Genomic DNA, 16,152 nt, shown 5'->3' with positions numbered 1-16,152 from the left:
TCTGTTCTTTTTGGTTATTTTCCCAAAATAAAAACATATTTAAAAGCAGTTTCATTAATTTATTAACTGGCAATAATTTTGAGACTGATAGAATTTATAGCTTTAAAATTATCAAGACTTTGACCTTGAAATAATGATCAGAAAATATGCTCAAAATTAATCTTTCCAAATTCTATATTTTGATAAGATTTTTCTTATCAATTTTACTCTATATGCTATAATTATAATTAGTATTATATACCTGGATGACCGACCTTTGCTCGGTATTTTTTTTAATTGTGTTTTTTGGAAATTATATTTATGTACGAATTACTAATAAAATAATGAAATATGAATAATATTTTTCGATCTTACCGATAGAAAAAGTTAAGTTTATGTTTAAGTTGATTATCGATAAAACACTAATAAAATGACATTTTCTAAAAATGATTCCTAGCCTGATCGATTTATCGCCCCCGAAACCCCCTATATACTAAATTTTATGTAATCGTTTTAGCCGATTCCGAGATTCCAATTATATATATACAAGAATTGCTCATTTAAAGATATAAGATTATACACGATACAAGACTCACTTTTTGTTACAATTTCCGTAAATTTCTACCACAAAAAACATAGTTAGCTCTGTATTTTGACAGAGAGAGAAACGCGTATGAGAGGGACGATGCTATGTTAAATTATTGTCAAGATACTGCTTACGTACTTATATATGAACAGTGTATTGACTTGTAAAATACCACGAACATATAAAAGATAGGTGTAAAGCATAGTATTCTGGGTTTCTGAACATTACTTAAGTAAGTTACTGATTAAAGTGAAAACTTAATATTCTAGATTATTGGTTATCGCGACTTAACTCTGATAATTTTATACACAATTTGTCATACCAGAAACCAAACTCAGAATCGTTGTTAAGTCATGGTTTAACGGATGATTTGAATTCTAGCCTTACACTTAACATTTGTTGTATGTTGGTACCAGGAAGACATAACATGGAACGACAACAATACGGTGACGTTTTACAACCGGCGCGTGTGGCACTTCCAGCCAGACATGTCCAATGGCAGCGTGTCTGACAACATCACCAGTATCAATCCCATTATTGTGGTGAGTACATACACATTTTATTTAAGCTTAAAAACAACTCATTGATTTTGGTCAACTTTTGAATGATGCCTACTTTAAATGAAAAAAGGGGACGTCATCGTCATCAGCTCACTAGATGTCCCCACCGAGGGGCTCGGAGCCTACCCTAAGTTGATGGTGATTAGGCCATAGTCAACCACGCTGGCCCACTGCGGTTTGGTTGACTTCACACATATCTTTGAATTTCTTCTCAGATATGTGCAAATTGCATCACGATGTTTTCCTTCACCGTAAGAACACGTGGCAGGAATCGAACCCAGGACCTGCAGATTGCAAGTCAAGTGCTTGACCACTGAGCCACCGAAGGGGGACGTACAGCAGTGATAATTTGTATTTCCAATAAGACCCTTATCTCCAAATCTTTTTCCCGTCTTTCCCTCAAAGAAAGATGACTGAAGTTTGGCCTACTGTACACACTATCAACTATAATGTTTGTTTGTCAGACTGTGGGTCACATAATGCGCAACGAGCCGCTGTTCATGCGTGTAGCAGTCAACGTGTTCATGGGTATGAACCACAAGAACCTCTTCCTCACCGCCAACGTGTCGTCCTGGCTGTTCGACGGCATCACGGATCCTCTGTTCGACATCGCCGCTCACTTCCCTGACCTGCCCTTCGAAATACCTTTCGATAGATTTGGATGGTTTTATTCGGTAAGTGTTAATTTTAATTATCTTTTATTACTATTTGGTGTTGTACATTTGATCAATTTATTGTAGGTTTCTGAAACGAAAATCCCTATTAACACATATTATTTATGTTTTGTTGAAGATTACAGATATTTTCGTCTTCCAACAAACGACCAATTTTTATAAAGCACATTTACTATCCAGTGCCCTATGTACCTATATTTTTTTGATAAATTAAGCGAATTTAGATAAGATTATTTAATGAATGCATGAAATATTTCGTAACGATTATTGTTAATTATACATAGGATGTTAACCATTCGTTTATATTATGTTTTTAATTAATATATTTCCATGGGAATGTACTGAAAATTGATTATCCAATTAATTAAGCACAATAATTAAGTTGTCTGACGTATTTTGAACAACATAATAAATCGTATACACTAAACGTATAACTGGATATACAGACTTCGTCTGGTCTTAGTTAAAATAAATAATTTCATTACTTCAATGCATACAAACTGGTCAGTCGACATTTTATATGCATGTTATAATTTTGGCATAACCTTTTTGGAAGTTTATAATCAAAGAATATATCTTTAGCAAATCTCGTGTAATTAAAATTAATAAATAAATAATCGATGTTTTAATAATCATGGTCAGGTATATAAAAATAGAAATATCTTATATCTTTAAACAAGCAATTCTTGTATATAAATATATATATAATTGGAATCTCGGAATCTGCTCCAACGATTTTCATAAAATTTAGTATATAGGGGGTTTCGGCGGCGATAAATCGATCTAGCTAGGAATCATTTTTAGAAAATGTAATTTTATTCGTGTTTTATCGATAATCAACTTAAACATAAACTTAACTTTTTCTATCGGTAAGATCGAAAAATATTATTCATATTTCATCATTTTAATTCGTGCTTAAATATAATTTCCAAAAAACACAATTTAAAAAAAAAATAATCATCCACGTACTCTAATATTATAAATGCGAATGTTTTGATAGATGTTTGTCAGAATGCACCTCCAGATTCTCTAGCTCCTGGTTTATGTATACGAGCTGATGATACTATTCTTTTAACGTACAGCTGGAAAACTGGCTTTAGTTCACTAGATGTCAACATCATCAAAAGTGACAGGAATATATCACAGATTTTTAGTTAGATTATTTAGTTTTGTTATTAATTGTACGATACATAGTCAAATAACTGTAATAAATTCAAAAAGGTATAAAACACCTAAATTATAGTAACCGATAGTTCGTATTATTCGTTGTGCTCGTACGGTCCGACACTATAACTACCGTCCATTAAATAAAACATTAATCTTCATACAAAATTAATTCTATACTACATAGGCGTCAGTTGTCAAACTAATCTATCTTAAACGGACACGCTATAAGAAAAAATAACAAAGTAATACATTTTTTAAATCGCAAAAATGATTTGATAAAACTGACAGATGACAGGCCACTCTTGACGCTAGTGCCGCTTAAAGCTTTCAGTTTTTCTGCCCATTGAAATACAGACTACAACGATATTATATGCATTAACTAAAAGCTATTACTTGATTTTTTAGTATTAACTTTGCCTTTGCCCGTAACTCACGTTCACGGAGTTGAAAAAAACTTACCACTTACCTCTTACTTTTCCACGTTCTGTTCTATATCTATTTCAAATTTCTTCTATATCCATCCAACCATTCTAACCATTCGCATTTATATTAGTAATACTAGCAGAAAAAACTATAATATACCCGAATGTATAAACTACGTTCCCGTCAAAGTTCCGACAAAATTTAACCGTTCCGGAGATTATAAACGCGAATTCGAGGACAGACAACGCATCTACAGTTCCTTTGGTGTTGCTGATGTCCATGGGTGTCGTTGATCACCTCGGTGTTCTTCTCTTATAAAAAAAAAGACAGACTTAAGTTTAAAAATTGGTTATTCATTATGAACAACGCAAATATATCTTATTTAGGAAATGTTATATACACTAAAATTTTATAAATATGTATATACATTTGGTATTTAAATGCAGTTATGCAAAATATCTTGTATTTTATCACTTATCATAAATGCGTTTTATATTATCATATTCATATATCAATATATTAATACGTAATACATATATCATAAAACTTAGATTAAATATTCAGATTACCTGTAATCTGAAATCATTTGACATATTTTGCTGTGACTTGTCATGACACATGTTTGACAAAAGTCAAATTAAATGTAAGGGATGACATGTGTCATGACAGTTACTGCAGTCAAACCCCATTGTTTTACAGACGACAGAATACTAGAGACAAAAATCGCCGCCATCTTTTTTTTCTATCACAAGGTGGCAAACGAGCGAGCGGCCACCTGAAATCGCTGAAATAGCGAAGTGACCGTTGCCCATAGACATACGCATCTTATTGTGCAAGAGAGTGATACTTATAGTAATTTGTTCGAGAGTGAGCGATACAGCTACATACATTTTCTGTTCCTTACGTGTATAACGGACAGCTAGTCTAGTCATATTCTTAGTTTAACAGACTGACAAGGAAATCTGATTTTCTGAAGGATGTCAATGTCAAAAAAAAGTGTCACAAGTTACTTTTGGTATTGTGGCTGTCATGTCATTTTTTTTGTAATTTCATGTATGACTAACAACGACCAAAAATTGCATGTCACCGTTAGATTGTAAACGTGATCAGTTTATAATCTCACTAATCTTATAAGTTGATAGATTGCGAAATAAATGTTTTAATCATTTTTGTTTATATCATTAACCATGTTAAAGATGTATCTAAATATGAATAGCATTTGTATTTCTGTGACATGGTTGGATGTAAATATGTTTAAATTTATAATTAGGGATCATCATCCTTTATTCTAACCATGTAGGGTCAGCAGCTTCTATCCTTCATATCAAATATAATCTTACTGTTTTACTTTTCTTACTAATATTATAAATGCGAATGTTTGAATGTGTGGATGGAGGGAGGAATGGCTTATTTAAACTTTCGTGAGACATTATACTAAACTGATATAAAAAAGGCTGAACACTCAAGTATATTCGTCCGGTGGCAGCACCGACTAGTTTCGAGCCCATCGGGGGCCCTTCATCAGGATGAGTGGTACTGGTATTATTTCGTGGACGCGGCCCGTCGCACACTCAGTGCCGCCACCAGACGAATATACGTGAGTGTTTAGCCATTTTTATATCAGTTTGGAGGAATGGATGTTTGTTAGAAGGTATCTCCAGAACGGCTGTATGTATCTTGCTGAAATTTGGCATAGATGTAGAACATAGCCTGGAAGATCATGTAGGCTACTTATTAACTTTTTTTTTAAATCCCTCGCCTACGGAGTCGCGGGTGACAGCTAGTAAGATAACAAAACGGGACATGATAGCCACAGTATGAAAAGAAACTTGACTATTTTTACTAGAGTGCATTAGTGCGATGTCATAATTTAGTTTGAATGACGTCCACGGCATCAGATATCCTTGTTAGTTATGTACATATGTGCGATAATCATATGATACTTCCGAACATTGGCGTAGATATGTAGACATTTCATTTTTAATTATAGGTCAGAGGTCTTCAACTTTTTGTAGATGTCAGTTCGGCATTTTGAAAATATCAAATTGCAACAATCTCGTTTTTACTATTAAAATAAACATAAACATTTTGATAAGGATGTTACATACATCCAGTCGTAGCGACAATTTCCGTAGATAAAGTTGTATTGTATTTTGTTCAATTGTTTGTTGATAGGCGCAGAGCATAACGTTGATAAATAGAAAATATTAGTTAAATATTTTACGTCATTATTATAGTTTAATCTTACTTCTTACTAATATTATAAATACGGATGTTTAGTTGCATGGAGCGTAGGTGGCTCAGAGGTCAAGCACTTGACTTGCATATTCAGGTCCTGGGTTCGAATCCCGCCATGTACCGATGTGTTTTTCGATTTCCGATTTACCTATGTACATTTATCCGACGTTCTTACGGTGAAGGATAACATCGTAATGCAACCTGCACATATGAAGAAATTCCAAGATATGTGTGACGACTATGGCCTAATCACCCTTAACTAAGGGTAGACTCCGAGTCCCTCGGTGGGGACGTATGGCGAGCTGATGATTATGATGATGATGATGATGATGACTTGAATGGATGTTATTAGGTATCTCGAAGAGCTAAACGGATCCCACAATTTGTAGTTACCAAATTGGATTTATTAAGACTGATTCATATTTATCTTTTTTTCTTAAAGTTCAATAGTTCACTAGAACAACACTATTCCACGTATCCGGCGTTGACTCATTAAAATGGATAAATATATTTATAAATGTTTGGACTTTGAGTCTAATTATCAATGTGTGTGTTTAATCTGTTGTGTAATTCGACAGATTATATTTTTTAAAGTCATTAAATTCCAAGAAGTATGTTATTACAAGATTCAAAATTTATGTTGGCTTGTGTAACTACGCATGTCTGTGTCGATCAATTAGGGGTGAAAGCGGTTCCCGAAACTATCTTCTCTTCAATTATTCAAACTTTCGTGAGACATTATACTAAACTGATATATAAACACGGCTAAACACTCACGTATATTCGTCCGGTGGCGGCACCGACTAGTTTCGAGCCCATCGGGGGCCCTTCATCAGGTTGAGTGAGCGACGTGCCGCGTCCGCGAGATAATACCAGTACCACAGTGCTACCGAGAAGGCTTTAGTGGTTCATAACCCACATATAACCCTGTCTTCCTCTATATCTTTGAAAGATTTTCTCGCATTAGTGGGTTCTTCCACACATCCGTTTATATCCTGTTTATACATAAATTGTGTAGTGAGGTCAATGTGATTTTCCGAGCCGACATAAAGTTTGTATAAGACTATACAATTTATGCATTACTAACGCTATGCATTACGTGGATTGCAACAAGTTATTACGTATTTGCTAACTTTCACCTATTGTATAACACGTACCCATTACCCAAGGATACTAGAAATGGTACAATGAATAATCGTACTAATATTATAAATGCGAATGTTTGGATGGATGTTTTTGTCAGAACGGCGTCATGGATCTGACTCAAATTTGTCATAGATGTAGAACATAGTCTAGAAGAACACATAGGCTAATACTTCTTCTTTTATTGCCTCTTCAGTCTTGAAGATTGGCCGCTATTTGGAATATTTGGTTCTGTCAAGTGCAAGATGAGACAGTTCCTCCGCTGACCTAACACCCGTCCACTCCCTAATATTACGTAGCCACGATTTTTTCCTACGTCTAAGGCTAATACTTAATTTTTTTTATTCCGCGCGGACGGAGTTGCGGGTGACAGCTTGTTTGAAATAAACAGCATTATGAAACTAGTCAATTAGTGCTAGTTTTTTTATTCTAAAATGAATGTTTATTAACATGTGATATAATTTTTGGGTTATCTATTTGTATGTATGAATATTGCATTAGTATTTCCATGTAGTTTTTATACCTATAAAATTTTTATCGATTCTATAGACAGTGATAGCATGGATCACGCTAAATTGATCATAGATGTAGAACATAGTTTAGAAGAACACTAAGTTTACTATTTTTTTTTTAATTTTACGCGGACGGAGTCCCAGGTCAAGTAGTTAACTTATAATTACGGTTCTTTAACGATAATTTAAGTTATTCGGGGGAATGTAGACTGATGGCTGCACAGAGGATGCACAGAAAGAAAATATTTTCCCTTCCCATGCATCCTCTTATCCGGAAAGTCCACTTCCACTTCCCATCCATTCCTTAAAAGAAAAAGGGTGGGAAAGGAAAGAGGATTAAATGAGGCCTCCGAGACGCACACTAATCAGACGAAACGCGGAATTGCTTCCACTTCACGCTAGTCTTCTGTGTGGTCGTAGTATTTCACCGGGCGAACCGGGACAATTCGTGCGATGTTAATGCGGGCTCTACCACTGTTAAAATGTGCGAAAGTTTTTTTAAATGCTAAAGTAAAGATCGTATTGTTAACCGCCCCCAAAAGTAAATAATAATTTGATTATTTCTGCGTAATTATTTTACTGGCATTTATTTATAAATTCATGGAATTTATCTGAATTTAAAATGTAAATTATGTGTCGTTATTTAAAAAGATGACACACTTTATTTCAGTATAATTGTTATTAAAAATGCCAATAGATTCATTTTTATGCAGAAAAATCGAAATTTTGGAAATAAATTTGCATTTTAATTGTATTGGATTTTAAAGTCATCATGTTACATGCAGCTCGGTATCATAAAATATATAATGAATTTCCGAAAATCTTAATCTTACTAATATTATAAATACGAATGTTTGGATGAATGGATGTTTGTTACAACGGCTGAATGGATATCGCTGAAATTTGGCATAGATGTAGAACATAGTCTAGAAGAACACACAGGCTATTAAATAAGTTTTCTCTTTGCCATTCCCCGCGGATGGAGTCGCAGGCGTTAGCTGGTTTGATTTATAAAAGTAAAAATTTTAATAAAAATAAAAACAATAATTATGGTAATATGAATGCAATAAAACAGACTGACTTTACGATACTCTGAAGTGGATTAATAATAATAATTTTATTACATTTCTAGATGCTAATAAAATAAATAAAAAAAAGCTTACTAGGCTATATGTTCTTCCAGACAATGTTCTACATCTATGCCAAATTTCATCGAGATCCGTTCATCCGTTCTGGAGATACCTTTAAACAAACATTCATCCAAACATTTGCATTTATAAGATAGAAAATTTCTTCGTTTTATTTACTTTTATAATTGTCGTATGTATGTTCTGTGTTCACGAACTCTTTTCCAATTCCACCTCAGCGCTTTCCTTTCGTAACACGCGACGTTCGGGGAAAATACTAACACGCAAGTAATGTCACGATTACTATTATACTAAACTAACTAAACATCAAACTAGAAATGAAATAAAAAAAGTCACTTACTTCTGGAAAGAATACCAATATAACGATATTTTGCACTAACCGTTGGTACCAATGTAAAAATTGAAAAAAGCATCACGGCAGCCGAAATACGTTTATAATGTTTTTAAAATCCTAATTAACTTTTTTACAAATTTACATTTTAAATTCCTACTAACTCAATTCATAACTACATTTCGTGGTTGACACTTCCCGCGCTTTTCTCTTCTCTATGTTCACTTAACTTTTTTCATAAAAAAGGCAAAGGTTCAATGGACAGTATGCCACTTTGGCAGAATGTTCAATTTTGCACTCAACACTAAATCGATGTATAAAATATATCGTCACCCTGTCATTATCTTTGACAAAACAGATACAAAAGATCATTTTAAACGGGGTTTTCGGTCTCAGAAACCTACAATTAAACCAGTAATTTAATAAATTAAATTCACTGGCTATATAATTATCTAGAGTCTAGACCGTTGATTCCGAAAATATAATATCGATACTTACAATCTATTAAATTTTATTATTTTGTTTGTCTCTCAGTGGTGTGAGAGTAGCGTTATCATAGGAAGTGGAAAAAGTCTACTAATATTGACGTCCTATTTATTACGATAGAAGCAACAGACACTTATCAGCTTGGAACAACTACATAATGTTGCACACTTGTATGACATTCAAATTACACCAAATGGACTATAGTAAAACAAAATTAATAGCTCAAAAGTGCAAATGTCAATGTAAAAAACCACAAGATCTTTATCAAACTGTTTTATGACTTGTCTTGTGGTAATTAAAAGAAAGTGTTTCTATTCACACTTGAATATTAACTAAAGGATTAGACATTTTCAGTGTGTATTTGTTAAGTGTTTTATTGACATTCCCAGCGTAACGAGTCTAAGGAATACGATGGTGTGTTCGTAATGAACACGGGTACCGCGGACTTCTCACAGCTGGGCAACGTAGAGATGTGGCGGCATTCGAATCGCACCATGTATCGAGACCATTGCGGCGAAGTGCGCGGCTCCACTGGCGAGTTGTGGGCGCCTGAGCTCGGCCAGGAAGAGCTCGTCGTCTTTTCCTCTGATCTCTGCACGTGAGTTTTTCAACAATTGAGTAGTGAATTTGATTTCTTTATTTTAAATTTTTTTGCATCTCTTTCCACCAGATATTTAATCTTATCAAAGTCGGGACCACTCACAGTGGAAGGAATAGAAGGAATGCAGTACTCAACAAACGACTCCACATTTGACAATGGACACAAATACCCAAGCATGGTAAGACTATAATATTAAACGTAATAAATTTATTTGTGATTAAAACTAGCTTTTGACCACCTCATGTTAAGTGGTGATGTAGAAAGATAGCTTAGTAAATGTCTTAGATCCATCCGATGCAAATAGTAAGACGCATAATAATAATTCTTTTCATTTCAAATGCCGATTTATCCGTATTCTCGTATGCCCTGACTGCACTTAAAAGGTTCGTTTAAACATAAGTTGCAATCGTACGAACAATTGTCGGCAGTTCCTTCAGAGGGAGAGAGACGTATTGTATTTCTATACGTTTGTCTCGCTCTGAAGTGACTACCGAGCGTTTTGCGTATTATGTGTAAACGAACCTTTATGGTACGGACTCTAGACCTAGTGGTCGTAAGTTCGAATTCCGCTATTTGACTGTTGGGAACCTAGCAAACCTTAGCTTACCTAGAACGACTAAATTTTTGAACTAGCTGTCGCCCGCGACTCTGTCGCCTAGTAGCCTATGTGTTCTTCCAGACTATGTTTTATATGTATGCCAAATTTCATCGAGATCCATATAGACGTTCTGGAGATACCTTCCAACAAACATTCATCCATCAACACATTCGCATTTATAATATAAGTATGATTATGATATATCTGCCAATATATGTAATAAAAAAGTAAAAATGTATTGTTATCTGTCAGGCGTGTTACTGTGACGAGGTGAGGGACGAGAACTGCCTGCCGGCGGGCGCGCTGAACGTGTCCGCGTGCCGGTTCGGTTCCCCCGCCTTCGTCACTTTGCCGCACTTCCTCGGTGTCGACTCTCACTACGCGGACAAGATCGACGGACTCGAGCCTAACGAGTGAGTTACATTACATTTCTTGTAAAATGTTTTTTTTTATATCATAAGGTGACAAACGAGCGAGTAGTCACCTGAAATCGCTAAAATAGCGAAGTGACCGTTGCCATAGACATACGCAATTGCATATGCGTTACCTACCTTTAATCGACGGAGGAGAGGATGCACAGAAAGAAAATATTTTCCCTTTCCATGCATCCTCTCATCCGGAATGTACACTTCCACTTCCCATCATTTCCTTATGAGAAAAAGGATGGGAAGGGAAAGAGGACTAAATTAGGCCTCCGGGACGCACACTCATCAGACTGTACGCGGAATAGCTTCTACTTGACGCCTGTCTTCTGTGTGGTGGTGGTATTTCACCGGGCGAGCCGGGCCTATTCATGCATCATTCACTGGAATGAAGAGATAGTATTACTAATTATTGTGTGTTATAAAATTGCAGCGAGTACAAGTTCCGTCTGGCGCTGGAGATGTACACAGGCATGCCGCTGCAGGTGTTCGCGCAGCTGCAGATCAACATGCTGGTGCGCTACGTGCCCGGCATCTCGTGAGTACACCCCGCACACTGCTGCATCTACACATTCTACACGACTGTACTCGATTGTACATTTTAAAACTAAACATTTTTGTACTCAATTATGCAATTAAATATTAAACACTTTTGTACTCGACTGTGCATACGAAAACTAAACATTTGTATGCTTATTTTAAACACTAAGCACAAACAATACAATGTAACTTTTTGTAAATAAACACTTTTGTGCTGCACTGTACATTTCAAAACAAAACACTTATATACCACTAAACACAACAAAATTTAACACTTTTATGCTCCACTGTACTATATGAAGCCAAACCCTTTGTCTGTGGCAGGTTGAACAACCAGCTACCAGATGGTGACACGTTGGTGCCGATGTTCTGGTTCCGACAAGAAGTGCGCATCAGTGACGACTACGCGCGGCTCGCTCGCTTCGCGCTCAACCTGCGCGACGGCATGCCCTATGGCTTCTACGCGCTCACGGTGAGTCCCCCATACACTTGTCTTATACTCCAGTCTGAAAGCTAAAATCTGAGTCTAATGGCTAAAATTGTGCAATTATAGGTATAGATTGAGATTTATAAATAACAAAAAATTGAGTCTAATGGCTAAAATTGAGCTAACATAGATACAAATAATCTAGCCAAAAATTGAGTTTAATAGCTAAAATTGAGCAATCATAACTATAAATTGAGTCCCATAGCTAAATAAATTGAGTGTAATGGCTAAAATTGTCTAAGATTCATTTAATTAATGTCATTTCCAATGTGACCTTATATCCTAAACGGCTGAACTGATTTTGACGAGTGAGATATCATTCGATTCGTATTGTTCGAAATGTCAAAGTTTTGTAGTGAATTTGTTTAATTGATTTTATTGACCCAGTGCTAAATATCATTTTTTTTATATTTCAGGCAATCGGCATTCTCTTACTGATAGTGGGTATTGCGTACTTAATGAGGAAACTACTGAAATCACCAGAGACTGCGCCCATACTCAACGAAACTAACAATCCTGAGGAAACCCGCTGACAATATCCTATAAAAGCAAATTTGACTTGGCACGTCGGTTACAAGAAAAATCTTCTGCCTGACGTGCCGACTTAAATACTACACTTTTTAGCTATAAATTGTGACTAAATCAATATTACTATTTGACGTATTTTGCCGTGGATTTTCATTGCAGTGATATTGACAATGTTTTATTGCACTGGAAATCCACAGTGGAAATTATTTAGTGAATTTATTTTTGACTTAATTTTTTTTTAATTTGTCATTCCTTTTTATGTATGAAAATTATAATTTATACGATGTAATTTAACTTAAATATGGCTTTTAATAAATAATATTATATATTAACTGTAGTGTATGCATAAACGTAGTGTTGTTTGTCTCGAGCGTATATGCCATCAGTACATGCCGTCACTCGATGTTAGACCTTTGGACCGGTAGCACGTGTCGGTACGTGAACGAACCAAATATAGCGCAACGAATGCATTAACTATAATAAGATATGCGTTTCCATTGACAAAACATTTATAAAAATTATTTAGCTATGTTACTTTCACAGATTTTGTACAAATGTCTTGGCAATGAGAACGGTCGGGGTGTTCTTTCAATTGACAATAATAATTAAGTTGAGAAAAGTATTTACAAAGAGTTTGTGCGATTTTATTGAAATTAAGATTTTTTTTTGTTACTTGCAGATTAGTTTTCATACATAATTTAAGTAGACATCTTGTAAATATGTTCTAAATAAGTTGACCATTTTTTATATTTAATTTGACATAAAAAAACAATAAAATCTTGAATAATACTCACACATACAAAATTATGACACACAATTAACAAATCAAATCAAATAAAACTGATTTAAATCAACAGAAATATATTAAAATTAATATTTATATGAAAACTAGATCAATAATTAAGATAATAATTACCCTATCTCTTAAATTGGACCAAATTACAGATGCTTACAAAATTTGATAAGAATTAGTTTAGTAGTTTCGGAGTTTATCGCGAACATACATTGTGACACGAAATTTTTATATACATATAGACATCACTTTGAATAGTTTAGAAAAATGTTTTGTGTTTTGTCTCATATGATTCCTTGAAGTAAGAAAAGGAAGGAAGATACGTATCAGGAGTGTTGATGGAACTAATAGTTTTGATACTTGAACTTTGCAAATAACTAAAAACTCTTAACTTTCATCAGTCGCACTATTTACTGAGTAAAAGTTTGCAGATATGTTTGTTAATAGAACGATTAGCGAAATACTTAGCTTGTTTTATGTAAATAAGTTAGATATGTAACATGTTACAAGTAAGTTAGATATGTAACATGTTACAAGTGCATAGAAAAATCTGACATAAAGTTTAAATATTTTATTACAAATATTATATATAATTTGACAATTTTTTTACTTTAGTAATGATTTGACATTTATCAGTTTATAATCTATGCACCATCCATCCATCATCATCATCAGCTCACTATACATCCCCACCGAGGGGCTCGGACCCTAAGTTAAGGGTGATTAGGCCATAGTCAATCACGCTGGCCAAGTGCAGGTTGACTTCACACATATCTTTGAATTTCTGCTCAGATATGTGCAGCATCACGATGTTTTCCTTCACCGTAACAACATAGGATAAATGTACATATGTAAATCGAAAAACACATTGGTACGTGACGGGATTCGATCCCAGGACCTGCAGATTGCAAGTCAAGTGCTTGACCACTGAGCCACGGACGCTCTGATGCATACCATAGACTATAAATATTTACATAGTCTTTGGTTAAAAGACTCAATTTAACCTAAAGATTGCTTCTTGTAGATTATTATTATAAATATATTATACTTTTAGCAAATTCAAATGTATTTTTTCCTGCCTAAATCTGAGTACTTAATCTCTGATGGCAGCTAGTGTTAATTATGTAAAATAAATAAAAAAAAGTGCCTTGTTACCTATTTTAAATATAATTAGACTTAATATTAAGTAAATATGTAAATGCAAAAATATATTTGCAGTTTGCGATGTTTGGGTTGTCACGTCAGGTACAAGAGTACTCTTGTCCGTCACGTGCCAACTCAAACGATAAGAGTTTTGTATTAAAATTTGCATGTAATACATTACGTGATTTATCAGATGATTATTATAATTTTATTTATAATTGGACGAAATAAATGAAAAAGAAATCATTAAAAGATTTATTTTTATGTACTTATTCAATTTTTTTGTAAAATTAACGTTAATACGTTAACAGTGTTTTTTTATTATTTTCTTTGACATGTTACCTTTCTTGCCTTACATTTAAAGAATTTAATGTTTGCCATTAGGAACTTTTTTATAATTTAAATATATTATTTTGTTATATTTTATGTGTGTTTTTAAAATTATTTGTATATTATGGACTTAATATGTGAAAAAACATAACTAATTGTAAAAATTGTCTCGACACAGATATTATTTTAGTATTTTATCATGTTTTATAATAAAATATTTGAAAAATAATGAGTTTTTATTAATAATTGATTCCTTTTTTCGTCTAATGTTTTCTGATTTCTATCCAATAGAATTAATTACTACGAAAATCTAAAATATAGTACGTAGCATTTGACTTGGCTCGTAGGGAACAAGAGTACTCCTTTATTTAACGTGCCAAATCAAGTGTCGTGTTATAAATAGCTTGTTGTTTTTATACCGCGGTTTCTGAGACCAAAATAAACGTAAAAAACATATTTTTATTTCTGTTTTGTCCTGATATACAGAGATGATGACGTTTTATACAAAGATTTTGGTCTCGGAAACCAACATTATAAACCTATTTATTTTTCTAAATATAAAATTCGTAACTGCGTAAATATAATCAAACACGATGTTGTCTATGGGACAAATTGTTTCATTTCTCAGTTACGTCCTTGACTATTTGACATTCTGCCAATGGTTTATTCGAAGCTTGTAAGAAAATAGCTTTTTCGCGATTATATTAAATACATGAGATAAAAAACAATAGTCTGTTCTACGAGTACTAATATTTGTAGTAAATTTTACTATCTTAGGGTTTCTTAAACAAAAATCTTCGTTTAAAATTGAATATGACAGTGATGACGATATGTTTTATACAGGTACTAGCGGACCCGACAGACGTTGTCCTGTCTACACGTCTTTAATTTGAATAAATTAATATGAAGTTAATATTTGATGAAAATTGTGAATCTAAACCATTCCCAGATCCCCTTGAACACACACAAAAAATTTCATCAAAATCGCACCAGTCGTTTGAGAGAAGTTCAGTGACATACACACTCACAGAAGAATTATAATATATGCATAATATTTTAAATTTACATATGTTTTGTACGATTTATTTTCGCCCATCTTGTGTCTTTAAAGTTTGTTAATTTCCACTGAATGTGAGCCTGTATTTAGTTTAAAAAACGGGTTAGGTGCGTACGCATGAGTACTTCCGTAAACATCAAATTTTTCACTAATTCTAATATTAGCTGTCGCCCGCGCGGAAAAACACTTAGCAGCCTATGTGTTAAACAGTTTTTAAAATAATTTGTAGAGTAAAAAAAATAACAGCATGCGGAATGAAATACGTTTTAAGAATGTGTTCTACAACTTATATTTTATGTGAATTAATCAGAAAAAAGACAAAGGTATGAAAGCTCAGTTATTAGGTTTGTTCAAAAAAAGCATTAAAAAATCAGATTTTTACAAAAAAAAAACAAAAAAATTACAA

The 16,152-nt window shown here is 33.8% G+C and overlaps 1 protein-coding gene across 6 annotated transcripts in view; it reads left to right on the top strand.

Annotated features, from left to right (window-relative positions):
- Positions 1 to 12,659, top strand: part of SCRB3 (scavenger receptor class B member 3) — a 33,643-nt gene extending 20,984 nt beyond the window's left edge. For all 6 annotated transcript variants that reach the window (XM_013323183.1, XM_013323192.1, XM_013323148.1 and 3 more), the window contains 8 exons: positions 982 to 1,107; positions 1,590 to 1,799; positions 9,637 to 9,845; positions 9,918 to 10,026; positions 10,699 to 10,859; positions 11,302 to 11,406; positions 11,733 to 11,880; positions 12,312 to 12,659. In XM_013323183.1, the coding sequence (XP_013178637.1) occupies positions 982 to 1,107; positions 1,590 to 1,799; positions 9,637 to 9,845; positions 9,918 to 10,026; positions 10,699 to 10,859; positions 11,302 to 11,406; positions 11,733 to 11,880; positions 12,312 to 12,428 (1,185 nt within the window). In that variant the 3' untranslated portion in view covers positions 12,429 to 12,659. The remainder of the gene's footprint in view (positions 1 to 981; positions 1,108 to 1,589; positions 1,800 to 9,636; positions 9,846 to 9,917; positions 10,027 to 10,698; positions 10,860 to 11,301; positions 11,407 to 11,732; positions 11,881 to 12,311) is intronic.
- The last annotated feature ends 3,493 nt before the right edge of the window (positions 12,660 to 16,152 follow it).

Source organism: Papilio xuthus, unplaced genomic scaffold, assembly GCF_000836235.2.
Source record: "Papilio xuthus unplaced genomic scaffold, Pxut_1.1 DF828952.1, whole genome shotgun sequence".
NCBI classification, from domain to species: Eukaryota; Metazoa; Arthropoda; class Insecta; order Lepidoptera; family Papilionidae; genus Papilio; species Papilio xuthus.
The sequence above is the reverse complement of the archived record's forward strand: the minus strand, read 5'-3'. Positions and strand labels throughout refer to the sequence as shown.